Raw genomic sequence first — 23,373 nt, 5'->3', positions numbered from 1 at the left:
TAGAGATGGCAAACAAACCCGTTCCCGTGGGTATTGTCCGAACCCGTCCCCGTTTTGACGGGGAATCCCCGCATTGACTGGGTATGGGTATGGGTATGGGGAATCTCCGATTTTTTCAATTGGGTATGGGGATGGAGATGGGGATGAATATATCCCCGCCATAATACCCGTCCCCGCCATATCCTCATCCTCATTTAAATTATTAAAATATTTACAATTAATTAAGTAACCCTATATATATATATATATATATATATATATATATATATATATATATATATATAGAGGATGCTTTTTATTTTTTATTTCTTCTAAATATTTGGTTTGTCATGAAACTCATTTCGCATCTCCAATATATTTTTTATTTTATCACAACATTTATGTAATTATGTTAAAATGATGTATGTCAATTAAAAAAAATTTATGTCTAACATTTGAATATTTCTATTATTTTTTAATATTTTTTTATTGTATATTTTCCTTTCACATGAGAATATTTAATACTTTCAATTTAAGTGTTTAATAGCATAAACATTTCATTTACTAGGTAATATAAAAAAAAATTCTTTACTTATTATTATTAATTTTTGTTTCATTTGAAAAACTCTTTTGTTTCGCTAAAATAATTTTTGTTATTTCTCAACCATTGAGTATATATGTTGATATTTGAAAAGTTTTCTTAGATCTCTAAGATGTTTTTCGTCTTATCATACCCTTAATTATACATTTGTTTTTTTTTGTGCAGTTCCTTCCAATAATCTCCAAATTATTTATAAGACACACATTTGTTAATTTTTTAATATTTTTATTTTTGTTTATTTTCATCATATAGAATACTATTTCGATACATTTTATCTAATTATTTTTTATTTTCTAACTCATTACAATCATACTTTAATATTTTCAATATAATTGTATAAATAATTTTTATTTACTACAATATAAAAATTTAATGTACTTGTCATGAATATTTTTTTATCACCATCCAACATATATTGGAGTTTAAAAAATACCAGATCTATGATAAAATTTTATTATGTTTATTATTTGTTTGTCATTTTTTTATCAAACATTGAGTATATATGTTGATATTTGAAAAGTTTTCTTAGATCTCTAAGATATTTTTCATCTTATCATATCTTTAATTATATATTTGTTTTCATATGTGATTCCTTCCAATACTCTCCAAATTGTTTATAAGACACACATTTGTTAATTTTTTTATATTTTTATTTTTTGTTTATTTTCATCATGTAGAATACTATTAAATTTTATCTAATTATTTTTTATTTTCTAACTCATTACAATCATACTTTAATTATTTTCACTATAATTGTATAAATAATTTTTATTTACTACAATATAAAAATTTAATGTAATTGTCATGAATATTATTTTACCACCATCCAACATATATTGTGGTTTAAAAGATACAAGATTTATGTTAAAATTTTATTATTATATTTATTATTTGTTCTTTGCGTTATTTTAATCAAGTGATGTATTATAACTTTTATTAGTGTATAAAAAATAGATTCATTATAATTTAAAAAATTGAAGTAAACAAACATTTAAAATATATTTTAATTTAAATATTTTTTTCCTTTTATATTTTTTTAAGAATTTTTTTTCCTTTTATATTTTTTTAAAAATATTTTTAAAATTTATCAACTAGGTTTTATTAATGTTTGCAAATTTAATAAATGTTTTGGTTCTCATTAAATTTTATTTGGTATTCTAATATAAAATGTAAGCAATTATAATTTATTTCAAAGTATTTGATATCGAAAAAATAACCATACTCTTAATATTGAATATTTGATAATATTATGTTTCCTTTACCATAATTTTTTATTATTTTATAAAAATTAATTAAAATTAATATTAAAGTAGTAAGAAAACGGGTACGGGTATGGGTATAAGATTATACCCGTTACCCGGTGGGGATGGGGATGGGATAAAAGTTTGATACCCGTTAGATTTGGGTATGGGGATGGGGATGAACTTTTTTTACGGGAATGGGTATGGAATAGTGAAACCCGTCCCCGCCCCGTCCCGTTGCCATCCCTATTAGCGACCGTTGACAAAAATCCATAACACTATTTTGTTTGAAGCTCATCGACCATACCGTGCACCTTCATACAGTGGATCCTCTCACACACAGAGAATCATTCAGTTCAGTAGATTATATTTTAAATTGATATTTATTTTTTTGTATGATATTAGGGATTCGAACCTCACTCTCGCACTCACATTCTCTTCGCTCTTCAAAAAACCACAGCATGGCGCGTCCTTGTCCCAGTCCGTTACAGCCTGCGATACTTTTGGGCGCTCCTTCTTTTCCCAACGCCATTGCTTGGTCCGACGACAACCTCATTGCCGTTGCTTCCGGCCACCTCGTCACCATTCTCGTACTCAATATAACATGCATACAATTTGAATGCGCTATTCACTTTCCTTTCTCTTTTTTCAATCTAATAAGTTTGTTCCTTTGATTTTCTTTCTTGTTTTCAGAGACCTGACTTGCCTGTTGGTGGACCACGAGGCGTGATTAAAATCTTCCCAAACCAGCCTCTTCGCGTAGGGATTGTAGAAAGACAAGGTACTGCCATTACTGCAACCTTCATTCTGAAAATCACTCGGGTTAATTAGTCATTAGTGTTTTGCTTCGCTTGTTTAGTGCATTAGTGAGTTCGATGAGCTATTTTGGCGTGTCTTATCTATGGTGAATGACTCAAATTAGTGTGTATAAGTGTAGCTAAGCCTCACTTCATGAGCTTGTTTTTGAAGTTGGGTTAGTTTCTTTTCAAATTTTAAGATGGTATAGAACTTATCCCAGTGGATGTTGTTGGATTTATCTGGCCACCTGTAGATGTTCGGTCTTGCTTACTTACTTTTTCTACTTTATGCTTGAGATGTTTAGTCCCTTAATTCGAGGTGTGTGTTGAAAATTTGACATAGGATATATGAACGGGGGCTACCCTCGTGTCATCAACTAGCTTTTGAGGTTGAATTAGATCTTAGTTGAAATTGTAAGCTGATATCAGAATGTATCCTAATGGTTATGGTTATTGTTGGACTGATGGGCCACTGATTATCGGTCACTTCTAGATGTCCAGCTTTTTTGAACTTCAGGCAAGGGATATCCAGACCTTGATGTGAGGAATAGTGTTAGAGATCTCTTGTTGATTAGTAATGTTGTCAAAATAATGCATATGAGTGGAGAGTATTCCTCATTTATGAATTGATTGGGTTAAGTTAGCTAAAACCCCGAATTTTAAGATTATGCAGCATTATTTCTATTAGTGTTGTGCCTATAGTTAAAATTTCACATGTGGTGATGTTGAATGAAAATGAGAAATTTTCACTGGCCAGGTACTAACCATGTAGTGTTAACACATAACTTTTACGTGCAGATTTACTCTCTGGATGCCTCCTGCCAACGGCTTTGTATAGGGATGATAAGCCTGTTGTCCGATCAATATCATGGTCTCCGCTTGGCATGGCTGCTAATTCAGGGTATGGATTTCAGTTTTCTTGAATAATTTCATGTATCCTAGAACTAGAAGGCAATCATAGAGTCCGTCTTTTTGGCACATGTTGAGTTGCTCATATTATTTGGAATAGGGTTTCTTGCCAGTTACGACTTTTTGACATGGTGATTCTAGATTTTGAATCTCTGTTTTTGCAGATGTAAAAGTCTCTTTGACAGTGATTCTTGGTTTCAAATATCTGATATTATAGATTAGGGCTTCCTGGGGTCATAATTTACTTCTAGCAGCGTCATAGTTTGTTCATTCATGAAAAATTCAATATTGTCTTATGGATTTTTAAAGACATAACTTGCTACAGGTGCTTGATCGCTGTGTGCACCTCTGAAGGACATGTGAAGATTTATCGTCCGCCTTTTTGTGATTACTGTGCTGAATGGATTGAGGTATGTATTATTGAGAAATTGTCAATATTTCTTCACAAATATTGTACATTTATGTAAGTTATGTTACTTTTTAAAATTCATGTTGAGATACTTATGTTTAATTGAATCTTGAACTTATAAGAATTTCTTGAATTCCTGTGTTTATGTCATATCATACCTGTATTGTATTAAGTATTTGGGGTTTATTCTATTTCCCATACATGCATTTGTGCTATATAAAGAAATGAATATTTTGATGTTATATGTGTAGACTGCCTTAAGCATAATAAGCCGTTCTTATTTTCTTCAGGTTGTGGACATAACTAAAAGGCTGTATGAGCATCTTAAATGTACTGAGTTTCGAGGTATAGGGATTGCCACATTGGATGTATTTGATGTAAGTTATCTTATTCATGTTCTTAGACCTTGGTTGAGTTTCTTTTTCTAAATTTCCTTCTGGTGAATTAGTTAGCAAGACAGGTTATACTTGTGAACCATTTTCTTCTTATTCAATATCTGACATAATATATTAGATGCTTGTAGAAAAGCTAAGATAAGTTTATAACATGTGAAAGACAGTTTTAAATGACATCTATGGAGTGTGCATAAACTAGTTTTATGTTCCTTATTATGTTCCTCGTCAAATGTGCAAATACAGTTCAAGCATCTGCATTTTATACATGTTCATAAGTTTTGTTTCTCCTTATAGACAATTAACTTCTACTGCAGTTTTGATGTTTGTGCAATGACCTTTATGTGTCTAGAGATTCCAATGATGGACTTGTTTTGCCATCAGGCTGTGAGTGTTAAAATGCCTGTTCTAGCCCCTACGGGAAATGCTAACTAGTTTGCTAAGACATGAGTCGAGTGAACAAAAATAGAAATATTTTATCAAAAGAGAGAGTATTTCAATGCTTTCTATTTTAAGTAATTGGATGTATTTAATACTTCTTAATCATTGGTTTTAGAGCACTCGTTAGCAAAACCATTTTCTTAAATAACAAAATTTCTTTGTTGCTTCTTACCAGATTCATCAAAAGACATAGTAAAAAAGCACCACCACAGGACTTGTTGTAAACTTTATCTATATTTAGTTATCTTTGCATCATTTTCTCATGCAAATCGGGGTTAAGTTTGACTAGAAACGATTTGTTTATGAGCCTTCTAAAAGATCACTATAGTTTGCATTTATTTGATTGTTAGTTCCTAATATTAGATCATTCCTGCAGAAAAATGCATCAGATCAAATGGATTCTTTGTATAAACATAATGGGAAATTGTTAAAAGAAAAGTCTGAGAACCACTCGTTGCCCCTGATAAGTGCTGATCAATATGCTTCTCGTAGTGCAATGCTATGTTCCCTTGTTGTTTCATGGTCTCCCTTGCTGCATTTAGCATCTGAATATTATCCAGTTTGCGATTCTTTCAGTCTGCTTGCTGTGGGAGGGAAGTCTGGTAAAATTTCTTTATGGAGGTTTCATCCACCAGATTGTTATACTATTGAAGACAGAGAAGTTCCAACTACTGTGAAGTTTGCTGGCCTCCTTCATGCACACAATTCTTGGGTTACTAGTATAAGTTGGTTGTTGTTTGCTTCTGATCCTTCAAATCCTCAAATTTTATTAACTTCTGGAAGCTCTGATGGGAGGTGAGTTTAAGCATGCTTATGCAAGTGTGTTATATCTATTATCAGTCCGATTTCATCTCATTAAACTACTAATATACACTTCTGGAACTTGTGCGAGGTTTTTTATTTGAGCTTTATCCGCATCATTGTAGTGACAATGGGAGTTGCACTTGATGTGGAGAAAAAAATTTAACAACTGAGATTTTATTTTCTGAATTTGCTTTAGCTTTATTACCTTTCAGTAGAGTGATATTATTTGTAACAATAATGATTACAAAAGAAAATAATGATAGACACACTTATTTCCAACACTCCCTCTCAAGTTGGAGACTAGATGGTTTCTATTCCCAGCTTGCATATAACTCTTTCAAAAATTTGAATTGCATAATCTTTTGGTAAGATTTTCTGCAACTTCACCTTGTGAAGCTTTGAGGATAAAAATGGAGTACAAATCAAACCGCCTCCAAGCTTTTTGTAGTCACAATAACTAAGCTTCTTGGAAAAGTAATAATAATTAAATGTTAGTATTTCCAGCAATCTAATCAAAATTCATCTGGTTTCTCCTTATCTATATAATATTCACTTTGGTGTTAGCAATGTTGGCACCACCACCCCGGAAAAAGGAACTTTCAAAAATTGAGATGACAGTGTGTAGACTGCAACCATTTCTGGCCTATTAGAATTCAAATGTGTTCTTAGGACACACAAATGTTAACCTTTTACATCCTACGTATATTGCATGGACTTGAAACCTGTCACATTAACCTGAAACTAAACTTGTTTGATTAGCCTGAAATTGAAAAAATGTCTCTCATTTTTGCCATTCATCCATTATCTCGTGAAAATAGATATTTTTCTTTTATTTTATTTTGATGCCTCTTAATGGAAGAAACTGCACGTCTCCATTAGGAAAAGGTAGGGAAAGACTCCATGATGTTTGATTTGTCAGCTAAGTCACTCATGTTTACCATCTTATGCTTACAAGATCAAATGCTGTAGACTAATCCCTAGAGAAGTGTACTTTCAAACTTTTTATTTTCATATTATTCATTCAAGAATCTTGTATTCAAGTACACTTCCCTTGTACTCCAACTGGATTGACCTTTTTGTAGAATGTTACATTTTGTTATTAACATCTTAATTTAGCTGAAAGTATCTTGTATGTTCTTTGCAGTGTGAAGATTTGGTTGGCTGACAATGACAAATTGCTGAAATTGTCAAAAGTGGATCAAACTTCCTTCTCGCTATTGAAGGAGGTACTTGCTATGCATTTTCTGCATCACTTTTCATTTCCCTCACTTTTTTGTGAATAATTCGTTTGTGCATCTTTGAATTCCTAAATAGGTTATGACTCTCAATGCTGTCCCAGTTTCTGTACTTTCAGTAACTGTGCATGTTCAATACCCTTCCAAGATTCTTTTAGCCATTGGCAAAGTTTCTGGTTCATTTGAAATATGGCTATTCGACATATCATCAAGGGAATTTGATAAGCTTGGCTCATATTATGCTCATGATTACGTTGTAAGTGTTTTCCCTCTTTTTTTTTGGAGTTAGTTGAAAAGAAAAACAGGTCATCTTCTGCTGATCTCTACAATTTTTAATTCCTTTAGGTTACAGGTTTGACCTGGGCATTCGGTGGACGATTTCTGTACAGCTGTAGCCAGGTTATAATCTTTTTCTTAAGTGATTTGACTATTTTTCTATAAAATTGTCATTCAATTTATGACTATGGCAGAAAAGAAATATCATACTTACGTGGACATCAAATACATTGCATAATCCATACCATATTTCTTGAGCATTTCTATCTTCTTTTCTACCTATTACATTCATGATTTTCATTTCCATGGTTAAACATTATTTGATAATTGTGTACATTATATGGATTACAGTTGGATCCCTGCACACTAGAAAGATAAAATGGAAAAGGAATGATAGAAAGAGAGAATTTGAAAAGTTACTTAATTTGTGATTTTTGTGTTTCGGAATTGAATCATATGGGATCTGACTACATAAGTGCATTTATAGTCAAAAGACAGTTGTCAATTCTGTTAGTCTCTGAAGTCTGTCACAGAAGATTCTAGAACCTTAGAACTATATAACTAACTGGGATTTAAATAACAATATCTCCGGAGGCATGTTAGTGCAATGTATTTGTTAAAGATATGATAATTACATTAAATAGGGAAATATTATATAACTTATTACATTAAATACGAAAATATGATATGATTTGATAACATCTGTAGAGAAATATTTGCTAATACTTCTCACTATTAACTATTGATTTTATTCTTTATCAATGTATGTCTTCTTCATTATAAATAAAAATACTTGTGTGTACACGGAATTCTTATACTTTCTCAGTTTCTCTTTTCTCAACACTATTTATTCAATGTGAGATCTCAATTATAATATTTTCAGAGATAAATTTTACCATCTGAATGAATACTTGTCCATTATGATAGATGGCTTAGCCTAGGAATATGCATCTATTTTAGCAAAGGGGCATTTTATTTGGATTATAGGGTCTGAGAAATGGAAATAAAGTGCAAAATGACCTTTAAGAATGTGTAGAAAGGGCAGTCTGTTAATAAGCTGCAGTGATAAAGGCATGGTCCTTAACAGAAAGGGGAGCTTGGCATGAGCCTGGAATAAGAAACCTGTTTCTACTATATGCATGTGTTTCATTTCTTCTGACTCATTAAAGATGAGTGTGAGGACAATTGAGTCTTTGTACAATTTTCCAAATGGACAGAAAAGAGATAAAACACCCCCAATCCGAATTTGTTTGAATGGCTGAAGTTTAATGTTAAACTACAATTCAACTGTAGACTTAAACTACGAAAATAATTGAAGTGTGTTAGATTTATGTTTTGAATTATAAATTTGCATTTGAAAAACAATAGTAGCCACTAGATGGTGCTCCTCATAAATCACTGTTAGCTATTTCAAGAGGAGCAACTAAACTGTAGTTGAAGCAATAGAACTTGAAACGCTCATTGTATTTCATGGTTTCAATCAACTAATTAGTTTTCATAATGAGGAAAAAACTTGATACCAAGAATGATTAATTTTCTACATAGGTTAACTGGAAAGCTTGAAAACAAGATTATTTAATTATATTAAGCATTGAGCATTTTACAGTTTAAATACATTCAGCAAGATGTTGCAAGACCCTCTTTCATTTTCTTTATGGTTGATACAATGTCTTTCAATTTTTGTGTGTGTGTGCTTTTACCATGTATTGCTTAAATGTATTTATAATGGATGGATTATTATTTGAATGTTGATAGGATAATTTAGTGCAGAGCTGGATTTTGCGTGAGAATCATCTTGATGGAGTAACCCTCAATTCTGATATGCCTCGTGACAGTTCAATCAATGTATGTTACTATTATCTTTATAGCTTCTATTTCCTTTTGAGTACGATCTTTGCTTTTTCCTACTAAATTATACATATTTTTCCTTTCAGATTTCAAGAGATACATTTGATTCATGTTTTGGTGTAGCAGTGTCCCCTGGAAATCTTGTCATTGCAACTGTATGTTTTTTTTTTTTCGTTCAGATTTTGCTATTATATTATCAATCCTTGACATATTCGTATCTTTAAATGCATAAAAAATGTTGTTCTTAAATATCCAGATAGTGTGTATTATATGCCCTAATGTCTAGGATATTAAAGAAGAGTTCACTAAGTTTACCGGTGATCAGTCCCCTGAGCTTTTCTCCAAGGGTAGGATAGAGCTATAGGTGAATATTTTTAAGCATATGTAGAGTGAAAAGGCTTCTGGGGATCTTTGACGTACTCAAGTAGCATGGAAACAACCTTGCCTTTTTGTTTTGGCTGCTGCTGCAGAATAGAGGCAAAGTGTCATATCCTGGGATTTGAATGTCACCTTTAATCTCTGTCTTTTTTGTTTTGTTTTTGTTGAAGCCCTTAGTCTTTTAACTAAATCACATCTATTAATTCCCTATATCGACTTTCTATAACATCATTTTATGTGAACAATCTTTTCAGTGATAGCGGGGTTTTTATGTTCAATGGTGTTTAATTGTAATTTACTATTTATTCCATTATTTTTGTAGCTAATACTAAGAAGTGAGAGCTCACTTTGTAGTTCACCAATCATTCCTTAACCCTAATTCATTGAGATCTAACAATTTATGTTAATCTTAGGTCTAACCTGAAACATATGTCAATCTTTTTTCCTGTCTTTTTCAAAGAGGCATTATGTTGAGTGGGTTGGTTGATAATTGGCTAAATAACAATAATCGGAACATGAGAAATAAATATGTTGCCAGATAACATAGTAATAGGTATTTAAATTGCAAGGATAAAGAAACCAGAAATTGAGAACTGAATGCACTGATCCAGTTTAATTGAAAACAAGAAAATACAGAAGGATAGGAATATCCAACTGCCCAGAGCCAAGCTCCTAAGAAGCAACCACAATGGTCCTCCTCCAAAATGACCATCCCCCTCCCCCCCTTTCTTCTCTCTCTTCTAACCAACTTATTCTTCCTAGTGTGCCACGTCATTCTTCCTAGACCGTTTCCTCTCATACACCCTGCCCCACCTATTCTTACCATTCTCTACTTGGATCCTGGGCTCTTTAAACCCAATTGTATTTGGGTCTGTATCAATACCCTCTTCTTGAAATATAGCCTTGTCCTCAAGGCTGAATTCCGGAAATTGGTTGTGGATGGTAATCGTATCCTCCCAAGTCGCCTCCTCAACATTTTGCCCCTTCCAATGTACCAATACTTGTGTTTTGGTCTCCCCCCCTTTTGTGTTGTTCCTAGTCGCCAATATAGCCTCTGGTATCATTAATTCGACTCTGTCATCCTCCAGCCCTTTGGGAAGATCCTTCTCTACCTTGTATTTCCCTACTGCCTTTTTTAATAGGGATACATGAAACACGGGATGAATTTTCGAAGATGGTGGTAATTTCAAACGATATGCCACCTCCCCTATCTTCTCCACAACCTCAAAAGGTCCATAATATTTAGCATTCAGCTTTGACTGCACTCTATTCATGACAGAATGTTGTTTGTTCTGTTTCAACTTCAAAAAGACGAAATCCCCCACAACAAAATGCCTCTCCTTACGATGCTTATTTGCTTGATTTCTCATCCTTTCCTGAGCTCTGAGTAAATGAGATTTCAACTGCCTCAAAGCTTCATCTCTCTCTACAAGGTCTTTTTGGACAGCCTCCACTCTCACTTCCCCTTGAACCACTTGAACAATCTTGGGTGGTTGTCGACCATACACCGCTTCAAAAGGAGTCATTCCCGTAGATCCATGGTAAGTTGTGTTGAACCAAAACTCAGCCCAAGGCATCCAAATCACCCAAGTCTTAGGTTGATCAGTGATGAAACATCGTAAATACGTTTCAAGACACCTATTGGTTACTTCTGTTTGTCCATCCGTTTGAGGATGGTAGGCTGTGCTCATTTTCAGCTTGGTTCCCTGCATTTTAAAAAACTCTTTCCAAAATACACTCATAAATAAGGGGTCTCGATCACTCACAATAGAATTCGGAACTCCATGTAGCCGCACTACCTCCTTCACAAAAATTTCAGCAAGAGTCTTCGCGCTATAAGGATGTTTAAGAGGCACAAAATGACAGTATTTTGTCAATCGATCTACAACCACCAAGATTGCTTCAAACCCTTTTGATCTTGGTAATCCCGTGATGAAGTCAATACTAATGTCTTCCCAGACCCTCTCCGGAATTGGTAATGGCTGCAAAAGACCACTAGGGGCTGTTGTAATATATTTTTGTCTTTGGCACGTGTCACAAGCTTGAACATACTGTTGGACGTCTCTCTTCATTCCTTTCCAATACAAATTTGCTGCTATTCTTCTGTATGTACGATAGAACCCTGAATGACCACTTTGTGGAGTAGCATGAAACTCTTCCAAAAATTTCGGAATCCAAACAGATTTCTCCGAAATAACTAGGCGATTTTTATAATAAAGTACTCCTTGTTTATAAACAAATCCCGCACAGAACTTCTCGCCACGTCCTTGCTGCACTTCAATTATTTTTTGCAACCTTTTATCTGCATGTACTTCAGTATTGAGCTCTTGCCAATCCAACCATACTGGGAAATAAATCATATTGTTCAGCCCCATTTCATCTTTGATACGAGACAAAGCATCAGCTCCTCGATTCTCTTTCCCCGGCTTATAAACTATCTCAAAATTGTACCCCAAGAGTTTTGCCACCCAATTTTGCTGCCCTCCCGTTGTAATACGTTGTTGTAATAATTGTTTGAGACTTTTTTGATCAGAAAACACAGTGAATTTCCGCCCCAACAGGTAAGGTCTCCAATGCTGTACTGCAAGTGCCACCGCCATCAATTCTCGTTCATATGCTGACTTAGTTAAGTTACGGGGACTCAACGCTTTGCTGTAGTAAGCAACAGGTCTCTTGTGCTGCATTAAGATAGCCCCAATTCCTGTCCCGGAAGCATCACACTCCAAAAAAAATTCGTCATTAAAGTTTGGTAATTGCAACACAGGTGCTGTAGTAATCCTCCTTTTAAGCTCCTCAAAAGCTTCTTGGGCCTTTTCATTCCACTTGAATCCATCCTTTTTTGTCAACTCCGTGAGGGACCTTGCTACCTTACCATAATCTTTAATGAATTTACGGTAATATCCCGTAAGCCCCAAAAACCCGCGGACTCCCTTCACATTCGTAGGGATAGGCCAATCAATAACACTACTCACTTTATTTGGGTCAACCGCCACTCCTTGTATCGATATAATATGACCCTAGTATTTGATACTTTCTTGCCCAAACGTGCACTTTTCCTTGTTCGCAAATAACTTATTGGCCCTCAACGTACTCAACACCTTTTCCAGCAATTGCAAATGTTCTTCCCAGCCCTTACTATATATGAGTATATCATCAAAAAACACCAATACTCCTTTCCTTAGCCAATTGCGGAATACTTCATTCATAAGTGCTTGGAAAGTGGAAGGGGCATTCATAAGCCCAAACGGCATTACGAGATATTCGTAATGCCCCTCGTGTGTTCTAAAGGCTGTTTTCGGGATATCCTCCTTTCTCATCCGCACTTGATGGTAGCCCGAACGAAGATCCAATTTTGAGAAGAATTTGGCCCCATGTAATTCATCCAAAAGCTCTTCTATCACTGGAATAGGAAATTTGTCCGGTATCGTGGCCTTATTTAGTGCTCTATAATCCACACACATGCGCCACTTGTTGTTTTTCTTCTTTACTAAAATAACTGGGCTGGAATATGCACTTTGGCTATGCCTCACATGACCCACCTCCATTAATTCCCTCACTTGTTTCTCAATTTCATTTTTCTGGTGATAGGCATAACGGTACGGCCTCACGTTAATGGGACCTTGCCCTGGTTGAAGGTTGATACTATGTTCCTTCGCACGTATAGGTGGCAGCCCCTTGGGTTCATCAAACACCTCCGCAAAATTCTGCAACACATCATTTAGCACACGTCTTTGTTCTTGGCTCAACCCATCTTTTTTTATTTCCCTTTTTTCCTCCAACAAGCCAAACATTGACACCAACAACGAATCTTCACGAGGTGCTCCTTTTAACACTCTCTCTCCTTGATCCGTTTTGACTCTCATAATCTGCCTTTTCCAATCCACCGTAGTTTCCCCTAATGTGGTCAACCAAGACATACCCAATACCATATCCATGTCCTCCAAATCGAAGAGAAAAGCATCAAGTACAAATTCCCCTTCATCGAATATCACCCTCATTCCGCGACATACACCTTGAGTTTCAGATTTATGCCCGTCTCCCATCAAAATTTTCATGTGTTGCGTCCTTTCCCATTCCCAACCCAAGGCTTCAACCAACTTCCGTGAGATAAAGTTGTGGGTTGCTCCACTGTCTACTAGAAACATCATTGGGATTTCACCCACCTTTCCTCGCAACTTCATCGTTCGTGGTTGTTCCTCCTTCCCTTTCGTCATAGAGTACAAACTCAATGCAGTACATGCCCCTTCGACATCGTTAACGTCATCTGCAGTATCTTCTATTATCTTCTCTTCATTTTCTTCGCATTCGACTCGTATCTCCTCATCAATCATTATGACCCGAAGTTGACACTGATGGAGCGGTCCAAATGAACCTCCACACTTAAAACATAAACCCTTCTTCTTTCTTTCCAGCAACTCCTGATAAGAAAGGTGACGAACCCCTCTATCCTTGGGCCCATTTTTGCTGTTCTCACCCCCATCATTTTGTGCACTTGGGCTTGACCCTTTTCCTCCCCAACTTCCATTATTCTGCCATGGGCCGGTTTTACCCAACACATGAGAAACGGGTCGAGTTCCAAGTTGGGTCTTTCCCTCTCCACGTGTCTCACCTCTTCCCTGCCACCCCCTGCTCCTACCATAGATTTCTACGTCAATAGCACGAGCTACATTCATCATTCGTCCCCTGGAAAGAGGATTCGCAACATGTATACTTCGCATCCTTGCCCGGAGTTCGTCCTTCAATCCATGTGTAAAGTACGAGAAGTATTGCTCATCTTGCATACTAGGCACCTGAGCAATCAGACACTCGAAGTTTCGAATGTAATCCTCCATAACCCCAGTTTGCTTCAACGAGGTCAATTGATCATAAACACTTCCTTCTCCCCTTCCACCATACCTCTCCAATAACTCTCTCTTCAAGTCCTCCCATGACAGATTTTCATACTCATTTAACAGAGATTGAAAAAAATGTATCGTACCCCTTTCCATACAAAGTTGAGCAAGACTCACTCGAACAGCTTCTCGTGTCTCTTGAACGTTGAAATAAATTTCAGCCCTAGCAATCCACCCTGCTGGATCTTCCCCGTAAAACGATGGTAACTCAATTTTCTTCATCGATTGACGAAATTCCTCCAAATCGTCTCCTTCGAGTTGTCTCAAACTTCGATTCCCACTGGACTTCACTGTTCCAGGACTCGACTTTCCTTTTGTTACTGATCCCTGGCCTTCACCTTTTTCCTCAAATTCATTCGAAAATGTTGACATGAGATTGAGCAGCTTCATCTGATTTTCAGCGGCCTCCTTACGTAACGTTTCCATCTGATTCTGGTTCTGCAATGATTGTGCAACAAGCTCCTCAACTACGGCTTTGAGCTTGGTGACTTCTCCTACTACAAGCTCTACTCTCGCATCTCCCGGCTCCTTAGTTGCTGGTTCTCCCTGAGCATTGTTTCTCTTCGGTGGCATTGTTTCCAGATAAAAGAATTATCCGGCAGGTCGGACCACTTAATAGGTATTTAAATTGCAAGGATAAAGAAACCAGAAATTGAGAACTGAATGCACTGATCCAGTTTAATTGAAAACAAGAAAATACAGAAGGATAGGAATATCCAACTGCCCAGAGCCAAGCTCCTAAGAAGCAACCACAATGGTCCTCCTCCAAAATGACCATCCCCCTCCCCCCCTTTCTTCTCTCTTCTAACCAACTTATTCTTCCTAGTGTGCCACGTCATTCTTCCTAGACCGTTTCCTCTCATACACCCTGCCCCACCTATTCTTACCATTCTCTACTTGGATCCTGGGCTCTTTAAACCCAATTGTATTTGGGTCTGTATCACATAGCAATTAATTTTCATCTTTAATATTTTTTAGGCTAAATTACAAGTTTGGTCTACCTTTTATTCCTAATATGCGATTTTGGTTTCCCTAATTTCTTTTTTGTGATTTTAGTTTCTATATTTTTGAAAAAAAACTGAAATTTTGGTCCAAATCTCAATTTTACATGCATTTATTTCTTTTATTTTGGATCAATTGAACCTGAAATATAACATATCATTTAAGCTACGGTTAAAAAATAATTAATTCAACTAAATTAAAAAATAATACAAATAAATTTGTAAAGTTGAGAATTGAACCAAATTTGCAGATTTTCTAAAACATGGTGACTAAATTAGGGAACCAAAATAACATATCAAAAATTAAAGAGGAACCAATGTTGTGATTTAGCCTATCTTTTCCTTATTTTATTTGCTTTCACCATAATATGTTATGTTTGATTATTCTTGTTTATTTATTGCAGGTTCATTGCTTTGATATTGAGAAATTGAACCGAATGTATGAAGGAAGGTATATACTTGATTTGCAAATTTTTATTTTCTTGCCTTCCCTTCTTGTTGAGTATGTGGAGAGAGGACATAGACAGAGGAGGAGGGGGGGGGGGGTGCTCAGGGGATAAATACATATTTTTATTCGTTAACTATAATTTGGAATTTGGCACCAATTGGAAGTATACTATATACAAAATTGCTACTCAAGTCGATCCTGTCCAAAGTAGCTAAAGAATGGCAACGGATAGAAATCTTGTATGTTTACAATGATTAGGATGACATTCGACCTTTAAAGTTGAAACAAGAAACAACTGTAGCTTAATGTTTATACTACTAGGTCTTCTCCTTATTTTTTTTGTACCACTTGTCGTTTCCAAAAGAAAGTATAAATGTCGAAATCTGAAATTCTTCGTGAACTTTGAACAGGGTGCTAAGGGCAGCCGTTGATTACTTTTGGATTGGCGGGCTACAAATGGATGTTCAGCTGAAATCCCCTTTTTCATGCTGCATTGAAGAAAATTCTAGTTATCTGGAAAAAGAATTAATTTATTGGGGCACCAATATCATATGGTCTTTAAACCAATATCAATGTCATGATAAGCCTTTGGTTCTTTGGGATATAATTACAGCATTATTGGCGTTCAAGGATGACAATTCAAAATATGCAGAATATATAATCATTAAGTGGATCTCATCATCGTTCCTTCAATTGGATATGGATCTTCCTTCTGAAAAAGTTTTAACATTTGTCTCTTCAAGCTTGTCAGACCTTCCATCTCGACTGCTGCATTTGTTCAATATAATCTGTAGACGTGTAATATTAGCAGAGCTGGATGCTGATCAAATAACTGGATTTACCAAAACGGTTGAAAAGCTAGAAAGGGTATGTCCTTCCATGGAAAAACACATTACAAAGTGGACAGAAATTCTTCTAAGCAGTGAAAGAGAGCTCCGGAAAAGGCTTGTGGGATTTAGTTTTTCCATTTTCCGAACTAGCATGTCAAATTCTGAAACATCTTCCCAACATGGTTGTTGGTATCCTGTTGGACTAGCGCAGATGGAACAATGGATTGCTTCAGACCAGGAACATTTAGGTGACCAGTTGAAAGCCATTGTTTCAGAAGTTAGTCACAAGAAAAGGTACCTTTTAGATTTTAGATATTGTTTCTTTTTCCTGTTCGTCTTCTGTATAATAATTTTTTTTATTTGCTCTGCTTATGCGCATAAACTTTTTTTGTCCCTGAGGATAACTAAATGTCAATCTGAGTAACATACATTAGCATTTTTCTGAAGAAGGTAGAGAAGCACAATGTGGTTGTACTGGAAACTGTAAGTGAGGGCAACGCAACAGCCCCCGGTTTAAAACTTGATGGAAAGTAATTCTTAAAATGATAGAATAGTTTGATGGAATATTAACACGATTCCATGAAATGAAACCAAATGGATACCTTTCTATCTGTTTCGGTGACATTTTGTTTTGGCCTGAATAAAGATTTTCTTTCCTCTTTTCACTCATTACAAAATAAGTATTTTGTTGTAATTCACGAGGAAATGAAATATTAGGGGCAAGGTGATTTCCCATAATAAATTTATGGAAAGAAATTGCAAAATGAACACGTGGTAGAAAAATTCAAATTAGAAACAGTAACGCTGCTGTTAAAAGAGTGACTAACGAGTATCCATTTATTTACAAAATCATTAATTTGAGAGGTTGATTAGTTTTCGAAACTTCTAGTTTTACTTTATGTGCACACCTTTTCCTAATTTTAATTTGTAAATTCTTGTTTGTACATATTTCCCTTGCGGTAGTTCAAAACTATATATCTAATTGCCCCGGCAACAACCATAAGCTTGTAAAATAGTCATACAAATCTTTAAATTTAGATCAAAACTTCAAATATGCTAATTACAGTAATGTGTTTCTTAAAATGCAGGTTCCTGGCCAATAGATGTTCAGCAGTTGAGACATGCAGTTTTTGTTCAGCATCCGTTCCATTTGAGTCGCCTGAGTTTGGTTTTTGTCAAGGTGGAAATTCCAGTGATGATGATGTTAAGCCTCACAGGTTACTGAGATGTGTTGTTTCTATGCAGGTTTGCCCCATTACTCCCTTGTGGTATTGTGTCTGTTGCCATAGGTCAGGGTTTAGATTGGCACCAGAGCCACTTTTTAGAATGTCTTCATTTCATGTAGATTCAGACTCTTTCATTAAATCTTCCTCTGAAGCAGTGTCCTCAAAACCGTTTTGTCCCTTTTGTGGGATACTGCTACAGAGACAACAACCAGAATTTCTCCTCTCTCCTAGACCTGTATAAGAATATTTAATATTATTTTTATACAAGTAGTTTATTTTTATTTTAAGAGGTTGCCATGCCTTTATGCCAACTTTATATTTTAGTTTAATGGGCTGGTTGGGATCTGTTTAATTATGAGAAGTAATCAATTGCTTCAAAAGTACTCTGGAAGCTGCAAGATAAAAAATGCAATTATTTTTTCAATGTAAGATAATCTAAACAAAATTAGTTTATCAAGGCTTTCATCCTTTTGTTGATAGAGGGGGAAGGGAGGATTCCTTGTATAACACCACTGATTTCATTGTAAATGTTAACCATTATCAGTGTATAGATAGTAGAAGAGAAATCCATAGCTCATCAAGCATATGTTTAACCTCATTGAGAGGGTACAAGAGTGATATTTTAGTTTGGCAAGTAAACTCTTGTTCATGTGCCATGAACTCTTTGGATATTGTTTGAATCTTGAGGTGAGAAAAAAATTTGTAAGTCCCAATTTAAAAGGTACACACCTAAATACTTATGTAGACCTACCTCACTTAGGGGGTTATTTACCATTGAAGGAATAAACAAGCACTGTGTAGCAATCATCACATGCATATCCCATGATCCAAGAAACTAAGTGTTCAGTGTTATATGTTTTCTATTTACATTACTGGTATTCCCCTTTGACCTACCTCAAATGAAATGAAAGGACTCCAATCTAAACTTTTGGCATGATTGCACGGTTGTTACTAAAGCTATTCAAAATTTCATGTTCCATGGGGATCCAAGTGTCCTAAGATGTTGAATATTATTTCAGTGACATTACAAATATATACCATAGTATCGACTCTAGAACAAATCTAATCAAATGTTTGAGAGTGAGAAAGACCACATCCAATGACAGATTTTAAGGTTACAACAGTTCATTAACGGGACCTGAAGAGAAAAGAACTAAAGGAACTTGGGCAATAAGCCTCAAAACAATTGAGATATAACAATTAGAGAAAACTCATTTGCTTGTACTACTTTATCGAAGTCACAAATGTGACTAATAGATAAATCCATAGATACATTTTGTATGCAATCAGAATTTGCTACTGCATGTTAAACATCAAACAAATAGTTCAGGATAATATTCTACAGTTCAAGAATGAGAAAACAACTATTCATAAGCCTAAGATTATGATAGATGTTGCATATAATGTTTATGCGAGGTTCATTTACCAAATGAAGTCAATTTATTTTTATATTTATGTAATGAGGTTTGATTTTAAAATATTACAATATAGAGGAAAGTTGGGCTTCGGTACGAAACTAAAAGGTGAGCCGAATTGTAACAAATATATGCGTTCCAAATTTGTACCAAATCCATCAAAAAATTATTTATTATATATTTATAATAGTATTTTATAATGTTGTTTGCATTTTATTAGGTTTATTTAAGTGTAATTTTAATGTTAAATTATTTAAATAATTAACGAGGCAAAAGATTTTATGTATATTCAAGAAGAGTTATTATTTGACAAAGAGAGATGTGAGTATTGAGAGATACCTTACTCAGGAAAAGAAAGATCAATCCGAGGTTGCTATGACAAAGATAAAAGAAGGGAGAATAAAAGAAATAAGTTTAACCAACGAACGAGTTAATGAACGGATAATGACTTTAAATTTGATGAGGAGTGTAATTTTATAATCACTTCTAGTGTTTAAATATCATTTATCTCTTATGTAAATAGTCTTAAATTTTAATCAGGATTGAAATTGGAGTGAAATTATAATTTTGATAATTGAGTCGAGCAAATAATTAAGTTATCAAATACAAGCTTAAATGACTTGGGTCATCTAAAGCCATGAACTTAGAGTTCATTATATAACCATTATCACTCACTCTATTGCATATCTTAGGTTATGTGGAACTTTCCAAGATGTATTATTTTCAACGATCCAACAAATCATAATTGAAATTGGTGTGAAATTATAATTATGATATTTGATATGAGCAAATAACTAGGTTATAAATTATAAGTTTATCTTGAAATCCAATTCCATTTTGATATCTGTAAATTAGGGTAGTTATATGTTTGACAAATCAAAGAAGAAACAATACATTGTGGTTGGTTGCCGCCACCGTAAAATTAAGAGATGAAACACGTGAAATATTTTATTTTTTATTTTTGTTTTCGTTGAAGGACGATTCTCTTTTCAACTCAAGTAAAAGAAAGGGGAATTTCTGGACTTTAATTTACAAATTAGAATTTCTAAGAATGAGAATGTCCTTCTTCTACGTATCTATCCCCGAACTTATTGGAAGCCAATAAAAGGAAAAATACATTTAAATACATAAAAAGACAATGAGAATATTGACATGTTCATACAAAAGAATAGTTGTCTTATTGAATCTGAACATAGCAAACAATTTTTTCTGTTTGAAGTCATAGTTTAGTGAAGAGAAAAAGTATAGATTAAAATAATAGCAAAAATAATAATGATATTGTATGTTGAGTTTGTTGTATTTTAAAAATAAAAATTAATGTTGGTTGAATTTCATGCATATTGTATAGTAAACTAAATTTAGCCAAATTTGGATCATATATATTTTCGCGATGTGTGTGTTTTAAAGAGTCTTATTGGTGAAGATGAAAAATAAATAAATAAAAAACTACTCATTCGTTTCTTAAATAAATTATTCATACATTTTTTTCAATCAATGATTTAAAATCTCACTTCAATGCCGAACTTATAATGAAGAATAATAAACTCTAGCATAAAATTATTTAAAATAAAAGCACTTTACTTTATCATATTAAAATGTTGTTAATTTCATTTGTAAATACTTATCAACACAATATCAATATATGAACACATAAATTGATTATTAATTGATATTCTTGAATTATAAACGGATGACTATCATCATTAATTACCAAATTAACCTTTGTTTATAAAATAATGATTCTGCAAATTTGGACTAACTAGTTCTTATGAAGTCCTTAAAATAACATATTAGGTCTAACTGGAAAAACAATACACACTAATTAGGATATTAATAACATGATAGATAATTAAAAACTTAAAAACATATAATGTTGTTAGAGAGGTTATTTAATTTTTGTAACCCATCCTTATCCGTTAGATGTTATTATTAGCATACTTTCGATTATAAAACAAGTTCCTACTTAAAATCTCATATGTAGGAAAAGAAAGAAAGTTTAAGACAAAGAAAGAGATCCACTCAAAATATAATATTTTAAATATGGCAGGTGGAGCTTTTGCTGCGGTAGTAAACGGAAGACAATATGAAAGTAAGGTCACAACATTCGTGTTGGTCACGTGTTTTGTAGCAGCCATGGGTGGTCTACTCTTTGGTTATGATCTTGGAATCACGGGAGGAGTAACTTCCATGGAACCATTCTTAATAAAGTTCTTTCCGAGTGTTTATGAAAAAATGAAAGATGAATCTGACCATGAAAGTCAATATTGCAAATTTGACAACGAACTCCTTACTTTGTTCACCTCTTCTTTATATCTTGCTGCCTTAGTAGCTTCTTTCTTTGCTTCCACCACCACAAGAATGATGGGACGCAAGGCCTCAATGTTTGCAGGTGGTTTATTCTTCCTTGTTGGTGCATTGTTGAATGGTTTTGCCATCAACATTGAAATGCTCATCGTAGGTCGATTATTACTTGGTTTTGGTGTTGGATATTGTAATCAGGTGAGGCTTTGCATCGTTGTCAATGCTTTCAAATTTGGTTATTTGAATATGGATAAATTTTCATGATTAAATTGTTTTTAACTTTTTCCTTTTTGTTATTATTATTTCCAATAGTCTGTACCTGTGTATTTGTCTGAAATGGCTCCAACATCGATAAGAGGTGCACTTAACATGGGATTTCAAATGATGATCACAATTGGCATCTTGGTTGCAAACCTTATTAATTATGGCACCGGCAAACTAGAATATGGTTGGAGAATTTCTTTAGGTGTTGGTGCAGTTCCTGCAATCATGTTATGTGTAGGATCTCTTTTCCTAGGTGACACTCCTAACTCCTTACTCGAAAGAGGTAAAGAAGAAGAAGCTAAGAAAATGTTGCAAAAGATTCGTGGCATGGATAATGTTGACGAGGAGTTCCAAGACCTCGTTAATGCAACTAAAGCAGCCAAAGATGTTGAACATCCATGGAAGAACATTACAAAACCCAAATACAGACCTCAACTCACATTTTGCTCTCTGATTCCATTTTTCCAACAACTCACTGGCATCAATGTCATCATGTTTTATGCACCTGTCCTCTTTAAAACTTTAGGCTTTGGTAATGACACTTCCCTTATGTCTTCAGTTATCACTGGAGGTGTTAATGTGGTTGCCACTTTTGTTTCCATTTTCTCTGTGGACAAGTTTGGAAGAAGGATATTGTTCCTCGAAGGCGGCATTCAAATGCTTATTTGTCAGGTAAAAACCTTAACTTAATCGATAAAAAATGTTTGTTATTTTAATATTTAAAAAATAACACTTTTATCACTAAAGTCATTTGCTGGCATGAACAACTAATTTGAAGTTCATAATATCTGTAGCTTGCTGTCGGAATCATGATTGCTCTAAAGTTTGGAGTGAGCGGTGAAGGCTATTTTACCAATGGAGAAGCCAGTCTTCTCTTATTCTTTATATGTGCATATGTTGCAGCATATGCATGGTCTTGGGGTCCACTGGGATGGTTGGTTCCTAGTGAAATATGCTCCCTTGAGGTTCGGTCTGCAGGCCAAGGCACCAATGTTGCTGTAAATATGTTATTTACCTTTGTCATTGCTCAAGTTTTCCTAACCATGCTTTGTCACTTGAAGTTTGGTCTTTTCTTCTTCTTTGCTGGATTTGTGCTTATCATGACCGTTTTTGTTGCCTTGCTCCTGCCCGAGACAAGAAATGTTCGGATTGAAGAGATGAATAGAGTTTGGAAATCACATTGGTTTTGGGGAAAATATATTCCAGATGATATAGCCATTGGTGGGCATCCTCATATAACTACAGTTTGAAATTAGATTCATCAAGTACTTCATTTGCTCGTACCAACCAAATTTCTATCATTTTTCAAACAGCTCGTTGTAATTATTTAATTCCTACGGTTTGTAACAAATATATTCGTTCCAAATTTGTACGAAATTCGTCAAAATATTGTTTATTATATATTTATAATAATATTTTATAATGTTGTTTGCATTTTGCTAGATTTTGTTTGAAGTGTAATTTTAATGTTAAATTATTTAAATAATTAACAAGTCAAAAGATTCTATGTATATCCATGACAAGTTATTGTTTGACAAAGAGAGTTGTCAGTATTGAGAGACACCTTTACCTAGGAAAAGAAATACCAATCACAAGTTGCTACGACAAGAATAAAAGAATGGGAGAATAAAAGAAGTAAGTTTAGCCAACGAACAAGTTAATTGACGGGTAATGGCTTTAAATTTC

The 23,373-nt window shown here is 34.4% G+C and overlaps 3 protein-coding genes across 4 annotated transcripts; 2 read left to right on the top strand and 1 right to left on the bottom strand.

The window, feature by feature from the left end:
* The first annotated feature begins 2,230 nt into the window (after nucleotides 1-2,230).
* LOC114181302 (Transducin/WD40 repeat-like superfamily protein) lies at nucleotides 2,231-17,994 on the top strand. Of its 2 annotated transcripts, none has more exons than XM_085672255.1 (14): nucleotides 2,231-2,411; nucleotides 2,515-2,602; nucleotides 3,417-3,519; nucleotides 3,853-3,937; nucleotides 4,227-4,313; nucleotides 5,146-5,564; nucleotides 6,718-6,799; nucleotides 6,888-7,064; nucleotides 7,154-7,207; nucleotides 8,855-8,929; nucleotides 9,019-9,087; nucleotides 15,608-15,654; nucleotides 16,062-16,775; nucleotides 17,570-17,994. In XM_085672255.1, exons 1-14 carry the CDS (start codon nucleotides 2,283-2,285, stop codon nucleotides 17,946-17,948), a joined length of 2,508 nt encoding a protein of 835 aa, XP_085528381.1. In that variant the 5' UTR covers nucleotides 2,231-2,282; the 3' UTR covers nucleotides 17,949-17,994. The 2 variants fall into 2 exon arrangements, with proteins under 2 accessions (XP_085528381.1, XP_027923525.2); XM_028067724.2 differs by having other exon boundaries at nucleotides 2,232-2,411; nucleotides 8,840-8,929.
* LOC114190889 (uncharacterized) lies at nucleotides 12,328-15,585 on the bottom strand. The gene has a single exon (XM_085672588.1). The coding sequence runs from the start codon at nucleotides 14,773-14,775 to the stop codon at nucleotides 12,328-12,330; it is 2,448 nt and encodes an 815-aa protein (XP_085528714.1). The 5' UTR covers nucleotides 14,776-15,585.
* A 3,168-nt stretch (nucleotides 17,995-21,162) lies between the features above and the next one.
* Nucleotides 21,163-22,937, top strand: LOC114180767 (sugar transport protein 10-like). Its single transcript, XM_028067059.2, has 3 exons — nucleotides 21,163-21,621; nucleotides 21,736-22,359; nucleotides 22,482-22,937. The coding sequence occupies exons 1-3, from the start codon at nucleotides 21,163-21,165 to the stop codon at nucleotides 22,935-22,937; spliced, it is 1,539 nt and encodes a 512-aa protein (XP_027922860.2).
* Nucleotides 22,938-23,373: the final 436 nt, after the last annotated feature.

This window comes from Vigna unguiculata, chromosome 4 (genome assembly GCF_037176805.1).
Source record: "Vigna unguiculata cultivar grain cowpea cultivar isolate G323 ecotype 2 chromosome 4, ASM3717680v1, whole genome shotgun sequence".
Lineage (NCBI taxonomy): Eukaryota > Viridiplantae > Streptophyta > Magnoliopsida > Fabales > Fabaceae > Vigna > Vigna unguiculata.
Note: the sequence above shows the minus strand (reverse complement) of the source record. Positions and strands in the feature narration are given on the sequence as shown.

Coding starts and splice junctions, on each gene's coding strand:
- LOC114181302 (XM_028067724.2), top strand. CDS start 2,283: ATGGCGCGTCCTTGTCCCAGTCCGTTACAGCCTGCGATACTTTTGGGC. Junction 2,603..3,416: donor AGGGATTGTAGAAAGACAAG/GTACTGCCATTA, acceptor TTTTACGTGCAG/ATTTACTCTCTGGATGCCTC. Junction 3,938..4,226: donor ACTGTGCTGAATGGATTGAG/GTATGTATTATT, acceptor TATTTTCTTCAG/GTTGTGGACATAACTAAAAG.
- LOC114190889 (XM_085672588.1), bottom strand. CDS start 14,775: ATGCCACCGAAGAGAAACAATGCTCAGGGAGAACCAGCAACTAAGGAG.
- LOC114180767 (XM_028067059.2), top strand. CDS start 21,163: ATGGCAGGTGGAGCTTTTGCTGCGGTAGTAAACGGAAGACAATATGAA. Junction 21,622..21,735: donor GTGTTGGATATTGTAATCAG/GTGAGGCTTTGC, acceptor TATTTCCAATAG/TCTGTACCTGTGTATTTGTC. Junction 22,360..22,481: donor TTCAAATGCTTATTTGTCAG/GTAAAAACCTTA, acceptor TAATATCTGTAG/CTTGCTGTCGGAATCATGAT.